General features: G+C 44.0%; 1 protein-coding gene across 5 annotated transcripts in view; it reads right to left on the bottom strand.

The window, feature by feature from the left end:
* Positions 1-24755, bottom strand: part of OSBPL5 (oxysterol binding protein like 5) — a 172816-nt gene that overhangs the window by 113801 nt on the left and 34260 nt on the right. For 2 of the 5 annotated variants that reach the window (XM_058806206.1, XM_058806207.1), the window contains exon 1: positions 19865-20078. The exons of 1 other annotated variant lie outside the window; for it this stretch is intronic. In XM_058806206.1, coding sequence (XP_058662189.1) covers positions 19865-19960 — 96 coding nt within the window. In that variant the 5' untranslated portion in view covers positions 19961-20078. Of the gene's footprint in view, positions 1-19864; positions 20079-20356; positions 20522-20994; positions 21021-24755 lie in introns of those variants that run through there. 2 more of the 5 variants (XM_058806211.1, XM_058806209.1) reach the window with 2 other exon arrangements.

Below are 24755 nucleotides of genomic sequence, written 5' to 3'. Positions count from 1 at the left end.
CAGGCTGGAAATGAGAGCTGCTGGGTTTCCTCAATTTACTTGAAAGGTAGAGTGGCATATGAAAAAGGGACTTACTTACATGACAGTGCTAAGAAAGGCAGAACTTGCTCAGGAAAAGCTGCTCTTGTGTGCTCTTCAGTGCTGGATAGGGACATATCCTGGTACAAATACACATCCACTTCCCTCTGCTACTCACTCAGTTACACAGTGTTCATGCCCTGCCTCCTAGTGAAAGTGGAAGAAGCATTTATGGTCCTACCTTAAAAAAAACAAACACTAGGAGCATGGAAGTGATTGGGTTTGTACACCTCCTTCCACAGAATCAACTTGTGCATGTGAAGCTAACCCAGGAAGAGTAGAAGAGTGGTGTAAGAACAAAACCAAAAAATGAAATCCACCTTTGTCAACCCACCTTTTCTTACCTGAAATTAAATTATATAGGAAAGATACCAAATCTAAAAGGGGAAAAGCAAATTCAGACATTAAATTTAAAAATTGAAGTGCACTCTTCATGTATTTAGATAATTCTCATAATGCTGGGCTTCCTCTGTGATATTGATAAGTAATAATTACAGGGAAAGAGCTCAAGAGTACCATCTTCTAGAAGATTAAGTGTAGCACAAGAAAAAGCACTAATAGTGAACTTCAGTTTTGAGAAGGCCAAAAGCCCCCAGTTTGCTCTGGAGCATAGAAGACCCATGAGAATGAAACTGAGCTCTGACTGTTGTTGGTCAAATCTCAACAGCATCAGAAACCACATGAAAAAATACATTCCACTCTGCTGGGGCTAACCTTGGGAGCAATGTGATACACAATACTTCAGCCCTCTTGATCTTCCACCACACTTGTGAAAGGTCCTGAGACAACGTGTCTCCTCCAGGCTCCCACACAGCACACGGGCCTGTTTTCTCCAAGGCTGCTGATAGGCTGGTGCCTTTCCCAAATATGAAGATCCAAACTCATGAACTGTAATTACCAACATTGCTGATGCATCCAGATTAAGGAATCAAGTCACAGGACGGGTTTCACTTTGGACTATCTCTTCTGGTTATCATAAACACAATTTGGTTTCATATGAAGGCAATGTAGTTTGCATACTCCAAAAATGCTCCACAACATGAAACAGAACACAGGAAGTGGAAGTTACTCCGCAAGTGGAGACTCTATCTGCAAGCACAATCCTTATCTCGAAACAAAAATGCTACTGGGAACACCCTGATTCCCCTCCCACTGCTCACAGTGTAGCACAGTCCTCAGCCTCAAAACCAGATGAGATTTAAGCGTGTACTACACTTCAGCAGGTGCTATAATTCTGATCGTACAAGAATGTGTGTAAAAATAGAAACTTGTTTTTCTTTCCCTTCTGAAACATGAATTCGCATATGGATCACACCTCATTTAATGAAGACTCAGAAAATCACCACAGCTGAGGAACTGAGGGGGATCACAGCTCCCTCTTGCTAATACCACATACTGTGTTTTCACAGAGGATCCCCACATACCTGATTCATGCAAGTAAGCAGGAGGGAGAGAGACCACTCTCACAATCCTGTCATTGAAAGTGCCAATCTGACAGGCTGGACCATGACTGCTGCTCCAGCCATGGAAAAGGTGAAGTTTGGTTTGTCTCCTACAACCTACAGACACAGCACTGCAGGGCAGAGCATCACAACACTCTGCCAGGAGTCCCAAGAGCTGCCTGTTGGTTTCCTGCCTTGACCACAGCTCAACTGTGTCTGCATCTCTTTGGTCAACAAGCAGTCAGGAAAGAGCCTTTCTTCCCAGCTGAGCTTCTCAGTGGGAACTGCACAGGCTCTTTTCCAACTACATTGTAAGACACAAAGCAAAAGAGAAAAAATTCCATGTATCATGCATGGAAAAAGAAGACAAAAGACTATTTTGGGTGACAAAGGCCTGACATTTCAAAGTGATGGATCTGTGGTCTGTGTAAGGAGTCAGCCTCACAATTTGCAGCCCACATTGCAGCACTCCAAAGTTATTCACGCAGATTTGCCAATGATGGTATTGTGTCTGAATGCCTGGCACTCCTGGACTATTCCAGAATTTCCCCCAGTGCTGACTAGACACATTCTTCACCATGCTAAGGAGAGCGTGACCCATTGCTTCAGGCTGGGGGAAAATGCAGATAATTGCTTTTGAGAAGGAAAACCTCAATATTTCTCCAACTTCCAGGCTCACAGAGGAACAGCTCGACTCTGCTCTCCACCCATCAGAGCAGAACAGACGCCAGGTCAGTGCAGCTGTGCACTGCCTGGTATTTATAAGGAATTTGACATTTTTGTTCTGATTTAGAAGAGCACAGAGCTCAATCTGTTCAAGAACTGGCTTTATCTGATTTGAATTGCCCTTCTGCCCAGTTGGCTTTGGTGCATGCTCACAGCACTGGTGTTTGCCTTAGTGTGACTGCTCAGCAGCAGGAAAGGGAACCCCAAGCTCCATTCCCAAAACTGCCTTGGCTTATCCCCTCTCAGGAATGTGCTCAGGAACTTCTCAGAGCAATGACAGCTTTTCTATCCACAAACAGCTCAGAAAGCCACCAAACCTCAAAACATTAATAGCAATCCTGACTTTCAAAATATAATTTCAACAGATTTTGTCCCCCTTAGATTCATTCTGATTTATGCAATTACAGGGTGTGTCTGTACTCACAGCTCTCCAGTGTGAGATGCTCTGGAAAGGCCTGGTTTCAATTATATGTGAGCAGTGGGGTATTCCCTCTGAAAAATTCCTACTCCTAGCCAAATACAGCCCTCCAGGTTTTCCAGTGCCTTTGGAACATACTAATTAAACTTACAGTGCCTCAGTGACAGAAGGGAGTATCACCACAAACATGCAAGGAAAAACAACCCAAGACAAAGAGAAAATGGTAAATTACTAATGGGTAAGTTAGAAAAGAGTCAAATGGATCCCAGATGGATCAGCAATAAGAAAAGAAGTTACTGGGAGCCATTTCCAAAGGAATTAATGTCCTCAGTGTTTATTTTCACATTGCACTAGAGGTACTGATGGTGCAAGGACCAATATCCATCCAACTTGGTTCTTTCAATGGACTTAATGCTCACAGGTACTGTTAAGGCCCAACAACTGCCTTCCATACACACACTTCCCAGGAGAGGTACGTGTAAAATACATTATGCCATTTTATTTACTGGGGACTTGTTTGCTCAAGCACACCAATATAAGTGGATAATAAAGTCAATGAAATTCCAAATCCAAGGCCTTACATGTTTGTTTGCACAGGCAGATAGCAATCTGTGCATGCAAACAGCACCATTTACACAAAATTACTACATTAAAGAAAAAAAGCTATATACAGAAAATACTGTATTTATATTCTGCTATGGATACATGGCACTAGTACATACTACAGTGGGTGTGATTACGTGTCAGCAAGGTCAATATAATGATATAAAGGGGTGTCTCCTTGCTCAGCATCACAGATCACATGTGCTACAAACTGCAGTCTATCATGGAACCAATAGCATCATTTTTCAGAGACTAAAATGACATGTCAATCTCTGGATAGCCTACAGAACATATCCACTAGCAATGAGGGGGTGGAGAGGTGGGCAGGGGGACACGGACAAACACATATAACCCACATATGAAGTGAACCGAAAATGATGTCACAGATATTGAACAAAATGTTTACAAGATCGTGTCTGGTTAAATAAACAGAAGGCAGACAGAAAGGAAAATGACCTTGTTCTGCACAATAGAGGGATTCATATGGGTGAACCAGATACCCCAAATTACCAGCTACTGGAACTGTATTGCAAATGTAGCTAAACCTCCAACATATTGAGTCCTGACTCAATCCTGTTAGCAACATGAGAAAACAGACAAAATCATGTCAGTCACCTTTCTGAATCAGACCATTTTCCACCTGCTAAAAATGTAGCAGCATACTGAACAAAAGCTCCAGGTGGTATAAATCAGTTCAGCTCTGTTGACACCAGGGATGGCAAAGGATAATGCATCTTTGCAGTAGTTGTTCTGCAAAATCAAGTGCATGCAGTGGTTGATCTCCCCTGGCAGCCTGCATGCAAAAGCATGAATATGGACATACTCTGAGGCAAGTTTCACAAAGCCATTGTGTCAGACCCCTGAGTTGTGGAATAACTCATATAAGGGGGTCTTAACACTCCTCTGTCATTGTCCTTTTCTGGTCATCAAAAAGGGAAGACTACATGGATGACACAGTGGGAAAAGCTCTGCTTCAATTTTTCAAGAGATGTTTTCTTCCAAGGAGCTCTAATCCGCAAGACTGTAACTTTCACTCTTCAAACAGAGCTCAAGTTCCTGACCTTGGCACTCCATCACAGAGGACTTGTTTTCACTCACATGGATTAACTGCCACTGAACAACTCATCCAGGATAATTGGCACAACCACTCCTCTTCTTCAAAGCTACCACTTCCTCACCTATTTTGCCTTCCTCCTCCAAAGAGTACACAACACACAGTATTATAACATATAACAGTGACTTTAATTACCACCACACCAACTGGCCTGAGTGTTTTCCTGAATAAAGCCTGCCAATTACAGCCAGCAAAGGAAGGCACAGCACAGAGCTGGATAAAAAGCACCTTTGAGTGTCCTGCTCCAAGCACCAGGTGCAGTTTAAGCACATGGCTACAAACTCTGCTGCCCCTGGGAACAGAGCAACGTGGGAGGAGCACCTGGCTCACACAGCTACCTTGCTTCCATGTTACAAGTAAACATGCCAGTCCCGACCTCTTCCTATGGACAAACCTACATCCAACGCTCTTATCTGCACATATCCACACAGCTCACATGCCAGTGGGAGGCCTATGACCCATCCATGGCATTATCTTGGAGTTAAGTCCAATTTGTCCTGCACACGAACAAACACCTTCCTCTGGCATTAATTGGAAGTGCAAAAGAGGATACTAAAGAGATATTGGCTCTGTTGTGTGCTTCAACTAGGGCTGCCATGATTTGACATTCTGTAATCAATTTCACAATATTCTTTTTTGTGTTAAACCTCAGGGGACTGCTTCAAAAAAGTGTTTGTTTGTCAGTAAAACCTGAAAAAAGTCCAACCTTTTCCTTGGAGAAAGAAAAGCTTGGATGTGTGTGTGGAACAGGAGCTAGAACTTTAAAAATTTAGCAGTAAAGAAGGCTTCTCAGCCCCCCTTCCTGACGTTCCTATTTTTAAACTGAGCTTCACAATTTCTAACATCCTTGAGATCTCCAAGACTGAAAAAAATTTCCTGAATCTTTAATATTATCGCCAACAAATGGATGAGCAAGGTACTTTTTGAGAAGCATCGTCACAGCTATTTTGACTATACTCACACACCAGAGCTTTAATTTTGAACACCTAGTCAATATGCAACTTATCTCTCCAGCCTTGAGTTGGTCTTTATCTCATTTAAATTTAGAAAAAGAAAGGTGGAAGAACAGCTAGCAGCCCCAAAATAGGGCACTATTTTGCCCGCTCTCCCTTCAGCACTTTTTAAAGGGCTGCAGTTCAATGCCCCACCGAACTGCACATCCCTCCAACTGTGCACTCGTTCCGCTTCCCTTACATCCAGCAATCACAGAGCATCTCAGGATGTTCCTCAGTTTATGAAACACAGAGAAGTGGACCAGATTCCTCTCACATCAACTCAACTTGTGGGGGCCTGAATATATGTATTGTTATGGAGAGAGTCCCTGGTAAGATCTATGTATTAAATAAGTGGGTCCTTATGGAGAGAGTCCCTGTAAGATCTGTGTGGGTCCGAGTTGCTCCACACGAGCTACAGCTGCAAAGTCCTGAGTTGGGCAGCAGCTGTAGCTTGTGAAGGTAACTGGAATAAATAGGGGTGGGTCTAGAGCCCAGGAGGAGCCCCTGAGAAGACACATGAAGGACTGTGCTGCAGAGAAGAACAGCTTGGTACAGTATGGGACTTGAGAAATATGAATACAACAAGAACACAAGATCAACTAGTCCCTGGATTTCATATGTGGGACACAGTGGTCTTGCTCAAATAGATGTGCAGAAGAGCCCAATTATCCTGGTTTAGAGGGAATATCAAGTCACCCCCAGGAGAGCTAAGAACCCACACTCTTTCAAGGGATTTGCAGAGCACAGGAAACCTTCCTTGAGAAATCCCAGCCCAGATCAACTAAAATAAAAGCAGATGATAGAAAGGGGTTAAATGACACTATTGTAAAGCACCTTCTTAGTTTACAGCACACCTCTGAAGCAGGAAGCAACAATTAAACATCAGCATTTGTAATTATAGCACAGGAGCCTGCCTCCACCCTCACAGCCAGCCGGAACTGCTCCCACTTCTGGGGGGCTCTTCAGCAGCCACGCTCATCCACAGTGATGCTGCAGCTCTCCATCCAGCTTAATGCTGCCCCACACCACCAGCTCTGGGACCTGTCTGAGCAGCTCCTTGCCGTGACTGGACAGGATAAGGACTTGGGGACACTGCTGCAAAGCCAAATCTAACAGCAGCAAAACAGGACAAGCATCTTGTTTCTCTTGAACCGAGGCAGCTGTGAGAGGAAGGCAAGAAGCTGGGGGGAACAAACATCAGTCATCACACAGTGAAATCTTTCCTGACTTCATCCACCAGAGGAAAAAAAACTAACAGGGCCTGTCCAGGGCCCACAGTCAATTAGATGCCAACCTGATTTATCTGCAGTGATTTCTGCTCCTGCGCCAGCTGTCCAGCTCTCTCCTGGGCAACTTGATTAGGAATTTTATACCCTGAATGGGCCATTTCAACCACAGTATATTACTAGTTTCTCACAAATGTTCCTCTCTGCTTGGGGGAGGAACACTCATCCATCAAATACCTTGGTGCCTTCTCTGCTTGCCACTTGCTGCAACTATTTGCTTTGGCACAGCAGATCCGTGGACAGCAAGCAGGCACACTGTTATTTTCCCCAGTGACAGCACTGAAAAAGGAAAGCATATAAATTATTGCAGTCTTGGGGGCTGCCTTCCAGCAAGGAATGGGATTTTTTTTTTTTTTGTGCGTGCCTCTAGTGCTATTTTTCTTTTAAAGATGCTGTGGAACTGCTCCCAGTTTGCTTGCTCCAGAACAGACAGTGCTGAATATATACCATTCTGGAGGGCTTAGCAAATATAACTTCAGGAAAGAAAACTTTTTAAGCACAAGGCACTTGTGGTCTGCATGCTCTGGGAGACTCAGGGAAGGTCCTCTGCTCTGTTTTTACATACATTTTGCATCATTTTACTCTTCTAGAGCAGCTGTTCTGTAGAATACCAGAAAACTCATGAACACCTAGTAAAGGGCGTGTCCTGCTTGTACCTACAAACATGGTAAGTCCCCAGCATTGCATCACACTGTCAGTCCATGAAAGCTGCAAGGCCCAGAGAAACTGGACTACAATGACAGCCCAAATGTATATGAAGAAAATGCCTTTATATATTCAAGCCATGAGTACAACCCATGGGCTTGATTTTCTACTTGTTCCCATCATCCACCTTTGCCCGTTCCCCAGTGCCCACCCACTACCAACATAACTTCAGTGGGATTTAGATCAGGACTTAACTGGATATATACAATCAAAAAGACAAAAATCCATTTCAAGCCAAGGAAAGATTGGAAACAATCAATCAGTGTCTTGGAAAGTATTTAGATCACTTCTCCTGGGAAGGACTGCAGGAAACAAAGCAAAGCAACGTGTCTACCTGAGTGGGGTGCCTGAAGCTGCAGGAAGATAGCTGTGGAAATAAAGCAAAGGCTCTGGGCTGCTGTAAGACTAATTAAACCCTGATTTAACTGGGGCTGCAATTTTTAATCTAGATTTTGGAGAGTTGCTGAAGCATTTCTTAACATAATTTTATCCAGCAGCCCCTGAAATGTATTCAGTGTCAATTGGTATCTTTTTCCTGGGACAAACATCTACACTGGCAGCTTCTACCACTGACACAATACATCAACTCACATAAAGGAAAAAAATCACCATTAGCTAAAAATATCTGAATGAAAACAAAACAGTGTTTCAAATGCCATTGTATTACCCTGCCTTTCTTTCCTTGGCTCCCTCTTTGTTTTCTATGGCCATTGACATAGCCTCTGATAGCTGCAAAAAGCTGCCTGACTTCATATTAGTTTTTAAATAGCAGTGGGAGACATTTCCTTGAATTACATTTATGAGAAAACGCAACCTGATAAATTTCTCTTGTAAACAACCCTTCTGAAGTCTATGAAGAACTACTGAATATATCAAGAAAAGGCCCAGTAAATGAGCTGTGAAAGGAAACAGTGGCAGGCATGACGTATTTTTCCCCCCTCACTTTCCAGAAGCTGCTCATTAAGTCCAGTTTTAAGTGGGGTGGAGAAAAGCCACAGAAATTCCCAGGATAACACTGGTGCCTGATTAATGAAATGTCACATCAGTCCAACAGACTTGTAAGGAAGATGTGACTGTTGCATGCACACAGGCACTAACATTTCACTATGTGTTTGCCCCAGAGCATCCTGCCCACCTGCTCCCTTCCTGTTCCACTCAAACCTTCCCAAAATTAGGACCATTTCTTCAGTCTCGTTCCAAGTTTCCACCTTTATCTCCCAGCCTGCCAGAGCTGGTTAAACAAAGAATTTTGAGCAGAAATGACTGTATTCTGTGAGAGACACACTCCAGAGAGCAGGAGGATGAGCACACAAACCCAAACACAGCAGCACCGGATGCTTTCACAAGGGAAACCTGCTGCATCCTTTCTTACAGCAGAAATGAGCATAGAGAGGAAAGAATGACCTCCAGATGTAAGTCATCCTAGAAAAGTTACTTTAAAGGCAAAGCTGAAGATTTTGTACTTTTTGTGCTAAACACAAATCTTCAGGGGCTTTCTGTGAATTCTGCTTAGGTACCCTGCACACATCTGCTGGGTGAAAAGGAGCAGTGTGTCTTTTTGATACAAAGCAAGTACAGAAACACACTACATTATCCTGCACAACCTTTGAAAACATTTAAATACAAAAGACTAGAAGAGAAGGCATGAAGGCAATTCCCCATATTCCTTAGGAATGGCTAGAAGCTGGGAATGCTCCTTTGGCCCCCTCACAGCCAGCAGGTTGCTCCAGCTCCAGCGCATTTCAGCATTTTACAAGGCATCAGCCATGGCCAGGACCAACATATATAATGCTCTGTAAAAAAGTAAAACCCAACAAGCTGCCCAGGAGTGTTTGGCTGAAGTAATTCAAATGGCAAAACAGTTTTGTTTTTTTTTTAATAAATCTATTTCGAGTGGATTTGGCTTGTTTCCAACACCAATTAACAGCAATATTGAATTCCTGGGTAGATAAATATGCAGCTTCTGCCTACTGGACTTTCATGTAATGACACTGTAAAAATCTAAAAAAACCTGATTCTATCTGCCAGAGACTACAAAAGCTGTAATCCCTCAACACAGACCTTTCTACACTCCCTTTTTTGAAAAGATTTACATTCAAATTAATTTTGAATTTGGCAGTAAGAACTGCAGCACACAATTCCTCTGTCCACCATAGCTATGTAATTGTTATAATTCAGCTTTTAGGCGTGCATTCTTAGGTATCTACAGAGATGCTTTTGGGAGGGGTAGCAGCAAATACCCGCTGCAAGAGAAACAAGCCAACACTCCGAAAGACACTTTTGTTCATTTCCTGTAACAAAAATACACCAACTCTCCTGGTTCTTGTGCAAACTAACAAACTACCCTAACTGACAGCACTAACACTCATCAGCCTGCCCCCACAAACAGTAACCTCTTCCCTCTGAGCTCCCTCACATCCACCCAAGCTCCCCACCGTGGATGGTGGCCAAGCATCTCCAACTTGACTGCTGATGCTTATCCACTGCCCAGCCACTGCTGTTATACTTAAACCAGAGCCTTGCCTCACACAGAGTGATCTCTGTATCAGAAAGCACCACTTGGGGTAACAAAAAAAACCAGCACTGCAGCTGCTAGCTCAGGCATCTCAGGGACAAAAATCAATAGGGAAGTTTGTACGAAAAAAAAAGAGGAAAAAAAAAAAAAAGAGGATACAATGTTTTGTTTAACTGCATTATTGTGTCTTGGACCTAACACAGCATTATTAACAGGTGACACGGAAAGCCATTTCTAAAAATTAGGAATATGTAACATTTTGTGAACCCTAGACCACAGAGATTTTGGCCTTTTAAATCAACTTAATGGCTCATTTTTCAAGTATCAACTTTGCATAATTTCTTTTTGCTATTGTATTTAACATCCAAGGGACACTTCTTTCTTCCATCTTCCCCACATCCTGCTTCAGGAAAGGACAAATCACTGGAATAGGGAGCAGCAACATCAAAAGAAAGCTGCTTTTTCATTTTTATGCATTTGTACCAGCTGGTAATTTATTGTTTACAAAGCTGGGGATGGCTGAAATGTTGTTCCAAGGAAACCATGCTCTGTTTAATAATGAGAACAATCAAATGCCATGATTTGTAGGAAGCAACTTTTTTCCTCGACCTTTTTATTACTGGCAAAATGTCAGCAGATTATTGAAGTGCAGAGAGCACAATCTATGATAAATAACTTTGTGTTGCCACATACCAGACCAAAACACCCCCTCCTCCCTGTCCAGACACAAATCTTAGCTTTCCAAAACAGCTCTGATTTATAAAGAATTATAGATAACTAACAGAGTCTGAATGCCAAGTGCAATATCGTGGGTGAACAGGCCTTGCTCAGTTCCTGGAAGCATAAACAAGGGGGGAAGGAACAAAAAGAGCAGGAGCCAGAATGCAGCCTTACTTCTGTCTTCGACAGCTGCAAGATCACTGCTGACATAGCACATGCAATCTTCATCCTTACCTGAAATGCAGCAGCATGAAAAATTGGAAAGGACCCAGCAAAAAACCATAAGGCTGTCTCCAAGTCTTTAATCAACTGCAATGAGACTTAAGATGTTCAACCTACTTAACTAATCAAAGACATGTAAGGGATCACCAGATCATAGTTTGTAATCACTTAGAGGGAAAAGATGTCAAAGCAGGAAGAAAGAAGATAGAAAAATGCCAGATTACAGAGAAATCTTTTACTGTAAAGAAAACTACCATTTCTACCCATTTCTGAAGAGCACAAAAGAATCACCACCAAAAATTAAAATGCACTACCTGCCTAAGGAAAATGCTGCAATTCAACCAGAAATTACCAGATGTAAGAATCCCAGGTTAAAATCCTTGCAGATGCAAAGTCAAATGAGATCAACAGGACTGATACAGCTGGCTTTAACAACCAAGACGCAAAGAAAAGCTACATTGTCCAGACAGCGAACTCCAGCCTTCCGACTCGAGCCCACTTTCTCACCAGATAAGCACCTTAGGAGATCACCCTGCCAACTGCTGGAGAGCCTTTCTCCAGCTGCCTGACCTGCACCTCGCTGTGCTGCAACCAAGCAGCAGAGCAGCCAGCTATGGGCAGCTCATGCTTCTTGTTAAACACTTCTGGCCCCAAAACACTGCATTTCTTCTCCGCTTAACTTTTCTAAGGTCCACTTCCAAATCAGCTTGAAGAAAATATTGTTTTACTGACTTCAGTAAAATAAACCTTTTTCTTATTTCCCACGCTGTTTCATTTCCTGGTACTCAAAGCTAAATGGCACAGATATTTACAGTACTGGGAGTCTCATCTGTAGCTCATCTAAGACAGCCTCACTGAGTCAACAGCTCACAGTGCAGTAGGACTGCCCATTAAAAACACTACGGGATAATTCCAGGCTTCCTACGGGCACCATCTATGTGTACAGCTCAGCTCATTTTCTACACATTATTAAAAGCTGCTCTGCTTAACTCACCATTTAATTTTGATGTTAAATGAAAGCAAAAAGCATGAGAAAAGAATGGAGTGAATAAAAAAAGAAAGAAAAAAGATGCACCTGAAGACTTCCTAGTAGCCTTATCCACAGAGAAAACAGGCATACTCTGGCTGGAACTGGGCCAGCAGACAATGCCAAATAACCCCAAGAAGAGATCAGACCCTCTCCCTGCCCTCATAACAGAACCCCTTAGGCCAGCACAGGAAAATAAATAAAACCCAACCCCAAAACTTACTTTGTTATTTTTCCGGTGCAGACAGAGGCACAGAGGTGCAAGCAATCTCCTCACAGCTACAGGAGGCTTGTGATGGAAGCAGGAACTAACACTGATCTCCTGATTTCAAAGCCAAATACCCTAACCACAAAATTATCCTACTTGCATTGCCTCAACCTGTCTCATCCAGAAGAACCAAATTACTTGAGAAGAGAAAGAGGGAGAGAAGGGAAGAAAACAGAAGGTTTATCAGCAATATTTCTGGTCCATCTGGGAGTAAACATTGCTCACATTGGTCCCCCATAACTGCACTCCAATGAATCTGGAACAATGGTATGAAGTTCAGTGCTCAAAATACTCAGCTTTCTGAGAGTTCAAGCAAGGCTGACACAGACCTTCTCTTAGAGCAAGAAAAAGCCCCATATTGCTTAATGCTTTTTTATACAGGGGGCTGGAATGCTCAAGAGATTAAATAATTCACACGCTGCCTTTCCCTAGGGGTTCACATCTAGCCCAGATCTCAAGTGTCAAGTACAATCACACGCACTCTTGATAGACTTTGAGAGGTAAGAGCACAGCACGAGTGCAACTCCCAGGAGATAAACACTTGTATGGGACAAGTCCCTGTAGATAACTTGGCAGCAGTCCTAGCAGGACAGCAAGGGAAGCCAGTGCAGGAAACACTGCACAGAAGTGGTGTCTTGGACCCCAGGGTACAGAGGTGAATAAACGAGGGAACATGCTTTGGTTTTCCCTTTAAGAGCTTCAACTTCCAAGGACACAATGAAATCCTGCCCCAGATAAAGCACTTCTATCCACATGGAGAGGCAGGGTGTGCTTACAGCAGTTCCATGTTAAAAGTGGCATAAAAGATGCCATTCTCACTTGCATCAAATATGCCAAGACAGTGAGTTGGTGTGTTTTCACATGGCGTGCACAACTCTGCACACCTTGTGATTTGCTCAGGCTCTCAAACAAGGCCAATGGAGGGAAGCAACAGCACAAGGAGCCGCAGCTCTGGCACGGGAAGAGCAGCAGGGGCGGGTGCTGGTGGGTGGCAGAGAGCTGGGAGCGCCCACTCAGCCTGCCCGGGGACTTGAGATGTTGCAACTTGCTCCAAGCAGAAAAGAGCAGCAAACCACAGCTTTCTCTGCAGTGTGGGCAAAGCACAGAGGGAGCAGAGCCTCGGGGGAGCCATGCTACACTGCAGTGCTTTCAGAGCTGCAATGGCATTTGCTGCGTGTGCCCCTGCCTGTGTAGCTCCAGGCTTGGCTGGAGGGTGCAATCTGGATCTTCACTCTATTTCCACAGCCATTTTCACTTGGAGTGCCTGCTGATTCCTTTAATAAACTGCTGCATCCCTGAGGTACAAGGGCAGAAAACTCTTCTAGCAAAACCTGGGAGTCAGCAATAGAGAGGGGAAAATTAATTATTAAGGACCACATTGGGGCAGGTTTTCTTTCTTTCTGTCTCAAGCAAAACTTAAATCACTTCTTCCTTCCCCCATTGTGGCTATGGTAATAACACACAACTATTCATTATCCTCATCTTAACTAGAAAAGCCTCTTTCAATTTAGCACTTAATATAATTACAGTAAATTAAACAGTGTCTAGAAAAAATCCTACCTTTTCACAGCTATTACCGTACCTCTGTGAAACTCTATCAGTTAAAAGTGAAGATAGCTATTAAACAATAAGGGTTTGTAGCTATTCAGTGAGCAGAAAAGTGAGATGTTCAGTGGAAAATTGTTCAAAATCTATTTCTAAATTCAATACCACATCTCCAAGGAAAAATGGGAGAATCTCATTAATGGTGTTGCAATGTCCCTCTCGCATTGAAGAGACAGTACTTGAGCACCAATTCTCCGTTCACTTTCCTTCCCTTCAACAGCTTCCTTTTTTAATATGAGGGGAAAAAAGTCTGGCTTTTATCAAATCACAAGGTAAATTATTGCCTTTGTGTGCTTTCAGCAAAAGCTCTCTCTGGCTAGTGATACATCATTAATGTGATTTCTCCAAGAGACATACAGGATAAAAAGCACTTGGCTGCCATGAAGTCAATGGGAAAACACACAGACTTTGAGAGGGTCATGATAAACAAAAAATAAAAGCCATAAATTTCCACACTGGTACTCTAAAAAAAATTATTTAAAAAAAAAAAAAAAAAGAAAGACAAAGCATCTCTACAACAGGTACTCAAGAGAGGCATTTGGTAAATGGTCATTCTGTGTTCTAAATAAATCAAATGCTGGTAATACTTGGAGTGATATTAGAAGCCTTATTTTTAACACAACATAAGCTTACCAGCCATCAGGAATAAAATATTAAGTAGGAAATAGCTTTAATATATTGTTTTTCAACAACTGGGAGAACATTAGTAATAATTAGAAGCCAGCACTGGAAGTACTCTTTGCTAACTGTGCATCTTGTGGATAACAGCAAGCCTTATGTTAACACAATGATGTCAGCTGACAACAGCTTTATAGCAGAGAAAAGCATATTGTGCATTTCTGGGAAAAAGAACCTTTAGTGTTGTGGGGATTATTATGGTTAAATTGCTTCTGAGTCACAGTTGGTTATTGCTTAATGTTTCTCACTTGGTCCCTACCTACCTCTTATTTCCTCATGGGCATGCACCTGTCCAAAGAGAATAAAACTGCCACTGTTGTACCCACTGTCTTAGCTCTTTTAGACAAGTTATTCAGTATCTTGCTTACACAATGAGACTGGTTTTATTTATATTACATAAAAGCCCAGCAAAATCCAAGACAATACTGCTCTAAATATTGTGTGAATTTCCAATAAGAGACCTTGATGCCAAACAACACAATCCAGGCAGAGAGAGGATGAAAAAAACCATGGAAAGCTGATATTGACACACCCTGGCCATGTATCTTCTCAAGGAACTGAGAAATGAGAGACCCTGCACTACACTTCTCAGACATACTCATGGCTAGAGATCCTCCCAGCTCCTCAGCACACCTCACCCTCTTGGAAAAGAAAGCTTTCAGCACCTACCCTGAGGGATTCCACAAGCCAGAACTTGAACACCAAACACTTGGGAAAAACTAGGTTAGAAGCCTGACAGTCTAGGCTTGGTTTAAGCAGCCTCCAGCCTTGTCCACAAGTGGAGCTCCCCAAGTCTACTGCAATGCATAGGTGTAGGAATAAATGAGTGCAGGTATTAATAAATGACTGCAGCTGTGCCAAGGTGCCTCCCGTGACCTGGAGCCCAGAAAGAAATTCAGGCAGTAACAGCAGTTTGATTACAGGCAACAAAGCCTGGGTGGTTCATTGGTCAGAAAAACAAACAAAAAAACCCTCAAAAAAACAAACCAACAAAAAACCAAAACAACCAAGCCAAATATAAAAAAAAAAAAAAAGAGCCTTGTTTGCATCCACTGAACCTGAATTAAAAAAAAAAAAAAAAACCTTACACATGGTTATATACATTCTATCTCCTCTTGAATGAGAGGGGTTACAAAGGCAGAGTAGGACAAAGAGGCTGGGGCAAATGACAGATGTCAAAATGGAAAGAAAATCTACTATAAACGAAACTGCAAAATGCAAACACTGCGTATTTCATATCTAACACACCTGTGTCCTGCTCTAGATTACAACAACAGAGCTCCATGGATGGCAGTTTAAATTACTGCCTTGCCCACTAATGCTACAATTTGTACTGTGCATTCAGTGCCCACTAAAAGCCTTCATAGTCCAAGTAAGGATTTACAAATTTACAAAGAAAAAAAAAATACTGTTGAGACCTGAACAGTCTGACCCACACACACAAAAAAAAAGAAATTATCTGCAAATCCAGATTACTTTCCTTAGTAAGGTAAGGTAAAAAAAATAACTCTCCATCAGCAACTGTCAGGCTTGCAGCAGTGCACAAGGCTCTTTTTCAAGGCAAGACAGAAAGAGAAGACATAAAGATTCATCTTATAAAATGGAAATCTCATTTATTTGCATCCATGCCAGGAGCCTGCCAGAATAACCACTCTGACAGAGCATTAATTCCAGTGGCAATTTCACATTCACATTTCAGGGATTTTACAGATGAGCCAGCAACAGCTGCCCAAATGAACTGTGCAATCTTTGATAAAGTGTATAAAAGCCCTGGTCACCTCCTACTTCTACATAAAAGTGATTCTCTCCTGATGCTGAAGTGATAGCAACAAGAGAAAGAGCAAAAATATCAAAACAATAACACAAATTTAAATTGTTTTTTTCTGCAAAGATTATTCACAATGACCAACAGTTACCCACACATGCAACGGAGCAGAATTCCCTTCCTCTCCTCACTGAGACATGGCAATTTACTGCTGTGAGGAGAGAATTCCCCATCATTTTAACCTGAGAAAAGAGCAAATCAATTCAAAAATGCAGCGCTAGCATAGCCTTTCCACTCTCAACTGGCATCAAACAACACAGGTAAGAAAAGGCAAGCTGCCTCTGCAGCACTGAAGGTGGGATGGAACAATGACACTACGACAGTTGTCTGCAACAAAATGCATTGGCATGAAAATTAAAGTACCTTTCACAGCAATCTCATGATTTTGCTGAGAGAAAACTGGAGAGCTATCAGAAAACTGCTTTTGTGCCTGAAGTGCTGGGATGCAGAAGGACCAAGCCCACATTTAAGCTTTGCACTCGACACAGAACGAGACATTTCATCCCTCAATGCCTCTCTGCCACATCTGATAGATCAGCAGCAAGTCTGCTTTTATCTTGGTTTCTGCTGATCGATTTAGACAGCACACCCTTCAGGACTCTACCACAGCAGCATTCCAGTTTGAGAATACACACAAAATAGCTATTACATTATTCCTTGGGGGTACAATTTCACATTGATTGATTCACTGACAGATTAGATAGGATGAAGCAGGCAAGCCTCTTGTTGAGTTTCGCCCTCCCCCCCACAAGGAGAGCTGCACACATCCCAGTTTATTAAGGATTTCTCTTTTGCCTTTAGCTGGTTAATTTTTCACTGATGCTATAATCATGCGAACGGTAACCGGGTTGCCAAAACACTCAAACGCATGCAGCCCTGCAGTCAATTCCCAGTAAGTTGAAGCTTGGCATGGAGTTTAACAAAACACATAGTAAAACTACTATCAAGAAAACTGCCAACACAGTAAAGTTATTGATATTGGAACTGAGCACAGGCCTCAGTGGCACACTGCAAAGGAAAGCCCAGGTATACAGCTGGCTGTTTATTAAACAAAGAGGAGAACTGAGCCTTTTCAATTCAGACTTTGATTTATATACCTATAAATCCTTCAATGTGAAAGGAGCATAAAGGAAAAAAATGGCATAATTTCAACTAAAGACACTACAGAAAACTGAGACTAAAGAACAAGGGATATGTCCATGGTTTTTATGCAGCTTGAAAGAAATTAAAAAACACTACCACACAAGCAGCTGGACTATTCTAACCTTCTAACCCTAATCCCCCTTTTACATCACTCTCCTTCTGTGATGGGCAGAAATCATTTACAGGTAACTCTTACTAGCCTGCTGTTAGCTGCTTCCAATTTTGCAGAATGTTCCCCTTTAGTCCCTTGATCTTTTTGTGTTCCACAGATGCATATACAGTACTTAGACCTGATGCAAGCACAACACTCCCACGCCTTGAGCAGAGAAAGAGTATTCCAATAATTAAGAAATGTGAAAACCTGGGCAGGTTGTACATCTCCTTAGTCCTCCACAGAGACTCAGCAGCTACTTATCAAAAGGGTGTTTTTCAGGATGGTTGTCTCCTTCCCCCTTCATTGCATGACCAGAAAGAGCCACAGTGGTGGGGAGGAGCTGAGGTGAAGGCAGAACCTGTGATTTAGACACAGCCCTGTACAATTAAATGCACCAAAACCACAGAGCTCCAAAATGAGGGCTGAGGAGCACCAGGGAGGAGTTTGCTCAGTCTCAAGATGCTTGATGCTCTAAAGCACATCATAAACACCAGCAGTGACAGTCAGCAGCCTGCATGAGGAGTGAGCAAGCCCAGACCCACACTGAGACACGCTGGCAGAGCAGGTCACTTTCATTCCTGCCAAAACCGATGTGTATTTGGCATGTGGATTGTTCCCGTTCCCTGAGCTGCTTCTTGTGTTTCCTTTACCTCAGTAACCACAGCAGGCATGCACAAACACCTACAACGTGCTGCCAGAGACATCTCATGTTGAGGACTGGAGGCGTGAGGAACAGCATTTCTGGCTGAGAAAACACTGTGCTGTTAATGCTCCAAAGGCAGGGAGGTCAGGAGAAAAAACACTAAATGCAGCTTTTCCCCCAAATAAAACAGGAGATCAAATAGCACAAATCTCTGCAGTTGCAGAGGGAGGTCTGTGCTCTGCAGCTCAGAAGCAGCAGGGCCCTGCTGACACACTTCAGGGCAGTTTCATTTTTACCTCTTCAGCCCCAGATCCAGCACTAAAAGACCTTCAGCAGTGGCAACGCTGACAATCTCACAATTACCTCCAGCAGATAACAGCTCCCTTGGACATGGAATGAGTCTAACCCAATTCAGATTAGCTTAACTGAAATGTTTATGATTTATGAACATAGTAAGAATTAGTCGAGTCTCAGTTTTGCTCTGAGCACGGCACACTGATTTCAAACACTGCATATTACAGATTATAGGAATGGCCTATCCCTAGAGATACCTGATTCCAAACCACAACACTGTATCAGACACAGACCCATTTTCCTCCTGCTGTAGCCAAGAAAGCACCTTGAGAAATATCTAATCCAGTAATGGAAACTGAACCACCTGTACTCTACAAGCCTCCCTCCCACTCACCTGATGAATCAGTGTTGCAATAAAGCACATGAAAATTAAATTAAGCACCATGAAAAGATTAGAGCAGTAAATCCACCTTTCAGTTACTTTCATGCATCACCATGATTAAATCATTCCTTAGGTTCACATTGTCTTCTTCAAACCAAAACAGGCGGTGGGTAGGACTATGGCCTGTATTTTCTCCTTGAATCAGAGAGCTGCTGTCTGTGCCTCCATCAACAGTACCCCAAAGTAACCCCTGGAGCTGAATCTGAGTCCCTTGCAGCCCCCAGGTCCCTTTGGCCTAGCTCTGTCCCCCTCCTTGCCCTGCTGGGGTGGGGATGCTCCCAGGGTCACTACCGTCTTACTGGGAACTGCCCAGCTCAGAGCACCCATTCTCCTCTTTGGGGAAGAGAACTTACCACACACAGAGCCTGGCTCGAGGCGTCTGTGTCTCCCTCCCCACTCACACCTTTTTGGAAACTTGCTGCCAAGGAGGAAAGGCGGCAGCTGGGGACACATCCAGTGCAACGGCTGTTCTCTGCTGTACAGACACTGCTGAATACTGTTGCTATCTCCTACAACAGTGCAAAGAGGGGGAAGGAATATTTTGACAACAAAGATACTGCTGCACCTGGATGAAGCTAGGAGGTTGCTACACAGTTTAAAGAACTTTCCCCCTCACTTATGTTAAACAATTGTTTCACACTACAATGCTCTAGGTTTGCATAGCACTTTAAAAATATGATTTCTGATCCAACAGTCAAGTCACATGTGCTTATGTGTTTATTTCTCTAGGAATGCTGCCTTGCTTCACTTAGTGCAAGTTACAAGCATTTCCAAAGTCAGGTTTCCAAAATCTGGTTTTCAGATAGCAATACCTATGGTCTCCACTACGGTATCTGTACAAGCACCTATAGGAAAGGTAATTACTATTGTCAATTAAACGTAGCCAATTAGTAACAGTGCAGTCTCCTTACTAGTTCCTCACCATGCTGGAAGAAGTACATTAAAAATGCGTTCCACCTACCAGATATGCCCACATGTCTAAAGAAATCAGGTCTCCTTGACAGCACGCCATCCCACACGCCACACCGGCCGCTTGCTGGCCCCCCAGCCCTGCCATGCCGAGAAGTCGGGGGGCAAGGGGATCCACCCCACAGCTCCCGTCGCCAAACCCCAAAAAAGGCACACGTAGAAACGGCGACGCACAACCTGGGCACAAAGCACGGGCACAGGCGGCAGGGTACCCTCCCGGCGCTCAGACCCTCGCTGAAATCACGCCGCCCGCAAGCCGACTCCAGGGTACCACGTTATACTTAAAAACAGGCAGCCTGGCAGCGCGGGGGACAGGAAGAACAGCTAGCATGGGAGGCGGGGGATGGATTTATTGGAATAATTTAGGGCGGGGGGGGGGGGGGGCGGTATTTGCTTTTATAGGGTATTTTGGGCAGGATGGCTTCGGGGATTCGGGGGAGGACGTGGCTTTTAGGGGGAGGCGGGGATGTCCGGCGCGTCTTACCTGGCTGGGGCGGCCGAGCCCCCGCGCGGTGCCGCGCTCAGCACGCCGCGCCCCGCCGCCGCCGCATCGCCGGGACACGCGTGGGACGGGAGCGGGGACACGCGTGGGCCCTGCCGAGCCGCTCCCCCGGCGGCACGGAAAGCGCGCAGCGCCGGGCCGCGGCCGGACAGCTGCTCGGGGGAGGCGGCGGCAGGAAATACCAAAAGACTGATCCAACCACGCTAGGGAGAGAGGGAGGGAAGAGAAGGGGGGGAATGGAGAAGAAAAATAGAGGGAGGAAAAAATAAAAACGGAGGAGAGGGGAGGAAAAAAAGAAAGGGAGAAGGAAACGTGCAAAATCCGGGCGGGATCGGCGCGGAGCGGGCGCGGTGCTCGGCTCCCCGCGGGAGCGCCCCCGGGGAGCGCCTCGGCCTCTCCCGGCCGGAGCTCGGCTCCCTTCGGTTTGTTATTCCCCCCCGCACTCCCCGCAGTTTGTGTCTTTCTTCTCCTCGGCACAGGGAGAGCCCGAAGCCGAGGCAGAGTAAATAAAACAAAACCAACCCTTTAAACAAGAATCAGGCGGACCCCCCGGCCAGCAAGCAGCGAGCCCTCCCTGGGGTTCACTGACGCCACGCGCAAGATAATGGAGAAAAGCCAACCTGGAGGAATCACCGCGCTGAAGCCCTGCAGCTGCAGGAGCACTTTGTCTCAGCATCCAGCCGCACGCCTCCGCCGACGCCGTGCCTCAAAGGCGCCCATGCAATATGCAGCCCTGACACGCAGCTGGGCACGCTCCCAGCTTCGCCTGTGCATCCAGAGCGAAAAATCAATCCCATGGCAAGCACGGACCCCTAAGCTCCTCCAGACGAGGAGGACAGTCCAATCATCGCATCCCTGGTCTCAGCCTGCCTGCCCTTCGGGGGAGGCATGACTTTATAGGCAGCAGAGTATCTGGTGAAGCATCACGGCAGAAAACGACCCAGCCACACGCATTTAACTGATGCTGCCTCTCTCCTCCACTCTGCGGGTCCCACGGTTCAGCACTGGACCGAGAATAGGAAGCCAAACAGGACTTCACACCTCCTTCATCTCCATGGGAAGAGATGTAGCAAAGTTAAAAGGCACCCAAACTTTCTGAAACCAAAAATCACATGAGGGAATAATGTGACCAACATGAGTCTGACTTGCATCACTAAAGTCTGAATCACCCATGTAGAGCTGAAGCTTTGGTGCAAAATACAGCTTGAAGCTCAGACTCATGCTTCTGAAACCAGAAGCATTAAATCATGTGCTTGAAATGCTTTACTACCCCACCCTTCACAGAAAAGCCAGATCTTTTTCTCTTTAGTGTGTGCAAGACAAAGATCAATAGCTCTGATGTTCCTCATACTACACATAAAGCCAGCTTCCAGCACTAAAAAAAAGCAACTCATTACTTGAAAAAGTTTCCCAGATCTTAATGAAAAATCCTGAATTCATCCCAAGATGCAATCTCAGCTTGGACCAGGGCACAGTTTCTCTGACTTACTGCCTCCAGCCAACTCCAGCCCAGGCAGGGACTACAAGGCTTCACCCTGCATCACTGATATCCACATACCTAATGCCAGTAGAGGTAGCTGATTTTCTCCTGGTGAGCTCAATGGGACATAGAGCAGAATGTACTGTACCTAGCTAGGAGTAGATCGTGGTGCTGGAAGGAGAAGTCACCATCCATTTTTTCTCTTCCCTGGAAAGAAGCACTATAAACACAGTTTAAGCTGTCCCTGCTATTCACACAGCCCTTCTCTACCCATTAAATAAGCCCCTGAATCACTTGCATAGAGCAGGTGATTCTAAGTTCACCTGTATTTGTTGTGATTTCTGCCATCATTTGCAAGGTGTGGAGAGTTGTCATGATTCCAGCTGCCTTCAAGTTGGCCGGGATTTTCTCTTAATCCTTACCAAAATTTAATCCTGAGGGCAAGCCTGTACCGTGCAATGGGGCAGGGCACTGCTTGGGGATGCCAAGGCCTCTCATCACCCTGGCTCAGGGCACTGCCAGGTTGAGCCATCCTCTCAGAGCATGAAACAGCTCACCCTGCCTCATGCTGCCTTCTCACTCTCCCTGCTGCCTCCTGTCCTGTCTGTTTCAGGCCACACTGGGGTCCTTTCTGTGTTCTCCACTTCCTTCTGCTTTTAGAGCTGGAACACTCAAATGCAGCCAGGTAGTTTGCCAGCACCTTGTCTGGTATAAATGGCTTTTTAACAAAAGCATGGACTTGACATTGGTCTACCTGTCTGCATTCAGGCTGGCTTTGTCCCATCATGGCCTCTCAGCTACTTTAGTACAGAGATCTACAGTTTTTAGCACCCTACAAGAATCTTGGTGGGACTTAGAGTTCACTTCCCAGGAATTTCCATTTTGAACATTTTTAAAAACCCTTCTAAAAGTGTTTTGGCTAAGATTTCTACTAAATTATTTTCTTATCAGGCAATCATTCCATGATTACTAGGGTTTCATCTGCCACATTGCTACACAACACTAACTTGATAAAAAACCTGAGCATCCAAAATTATTTCTGTCAAAACAGTTAGAGACCCTGATAAAAAAACCAACACATTAGGTTTTCCTGTGTGCTCTAGGACAAAGCATGAGACATTAGTGATACACAGAACAGAATAATTGTCAGTTAAATTGTCAAAACTTTGTCCATAAACTGGAGAAAATGAGAGAAAATTTACCTCAGACTGATGCTTTGCATCAGCCATGGCATTTCTTATGGTCCAGGGAGCCCTGAACTTGAATTTGCTGTGTCTTCAGACCTTGCACCAGATGGGTCTCCTGACTGTGTTAGAGTAATCCATCACTTCCCTGTCTGTCTGTCAAAGCTGGGACCTAGATCTGTTCTCCCCCTTATAAGTCCCGCACAGAAATGTGGGGAGTAAGCAATGCACACAGTAATATTTTTGAAGACCATTTTCCACAGCCCTCTAGTGTCTGTTCTGTTAACAGCCATTTAGAAAACACATCTGCTGGTAATGTGCTGCCTGCAGTCCATGCAGATACACCTGAGGTGTGTATCATAAAACCCTAAGTGGGTAGATGTAGATGTGGAGTACAGAGCTCATAACCCAGCCGTGCATTTGGGGTGAGCTTTGTGTGTCCTAATGCCACCTGAGCTTCCTAGGTTAAGGCTAATTCAGCAGTGTCCCCCAGATGCCACACATCCCTTAGACAGAAGCTCTTTGATGGATGTACCTTGCAGTTAGGGCTGAGGACCCTTCTGGCTTCAGCTCTCCTTTACAAGAAATCAACATTCCTTTCAGGGGGTCTGCAGCTGTGGTATTTCCTTTGGGCATTTGCCAGTGTTTGCAACACTAAACTTTCCTACCACAGAAACAAAATTCTGTCCTAAAAGGGCTTGTAAACTGGTGTGAACTCTATCATAAAAAGGGTAACAAAAGCAGCAAAGCACAATAAGCTTTAATTCTAGTGCTAGGAGTGTCTATTCAGGCTGTTTCAGCTGTTGTTACTTCAGTCCTAACAATCCAATAATGCAACTCAAAGACCTTAATAGTCAAAACACTGAAAAGCAGTATCTCACATATTTTTATGGCAACCTTTGGAGATGTGCAGCAACAGAGTATAAATGTTGTCTAGAAATTGTGGTAAATGCAGACAGGCAGGTGAGCAGCAGAAACAAAGAGAGCACTGAGTTCTCTCATGTCAGCAGCCTGCCAAGGAAATCATTGCAGTGCTTTCCCCTGCATCTTCCTTTTCAATCCTCCACCTTTCACAGCTGCTGAATCAGCTCCTCTTCCCCCATCAGAGATCAGACCCCACCTATGTGAACTGTAAATGCATACTCATTGGGCAGAGTCTGTCAGACTTGCATTTTATGCTTTCCTATATCTCACAACATAGTTACAATAGTTCTACAAGCTCCCCTTCATGACTAGATAGTTAGATGCCATAAAAGCCATAAGATATATTTATTGGCCTCTATTAAAATGAAAATGGAGAGGATCATATTTCTATCATTATAATTACTACAATGGCTCTAGAGCCATAACCACATTAATCAGACATCATATGAATGGTTGTTAGCATTGTAAGATACTTGCCCTTAAGCTCATGGCACATAGTGAGACAAGAAGCAGGAAGCTTAAAAGAAATGAGTGAAAAAATGTTATTAAACACGGGTCTTTATCATTAGTCATAAGCTTCACAGCTGTATACAACTAATGATAAGAAAAAGATCACTTTTACCCACAAGGGTTTTCCAGTGCAGTGTTCCTTAGCAAAAATATTCAATGTCATAGCTGGATGGAACAGGAGTTTCTTGTTAACAAATAGTAGTCTGTCTGTTTAGAGCTCTAAAAAAACATGTTTGTTCATTTTACATTTTGAAAAACAGAGCTGCTGCTAAACCAGGATCCT

The sequence above is a fragment of the Ammospiza caudacuta genome, chromosome 6 (genome assembly GCF_027887145.1).
Source record: "Ammospiza caudacuta isolate bAmmCau1 chromosome 6, bAmmCau1.pri, whole genome shotgun sequence".
Taxonomy (NCBI): domain Eukaryota; kingdom Metazoa; phylum Chordata; class Aves; order Passeriformes; family Passerellidae; genus Ammospiza; species Ammospiza caudacuta.
This window is presented reverse-complemented; position numbering and strand designations above follow the sequence as displayed.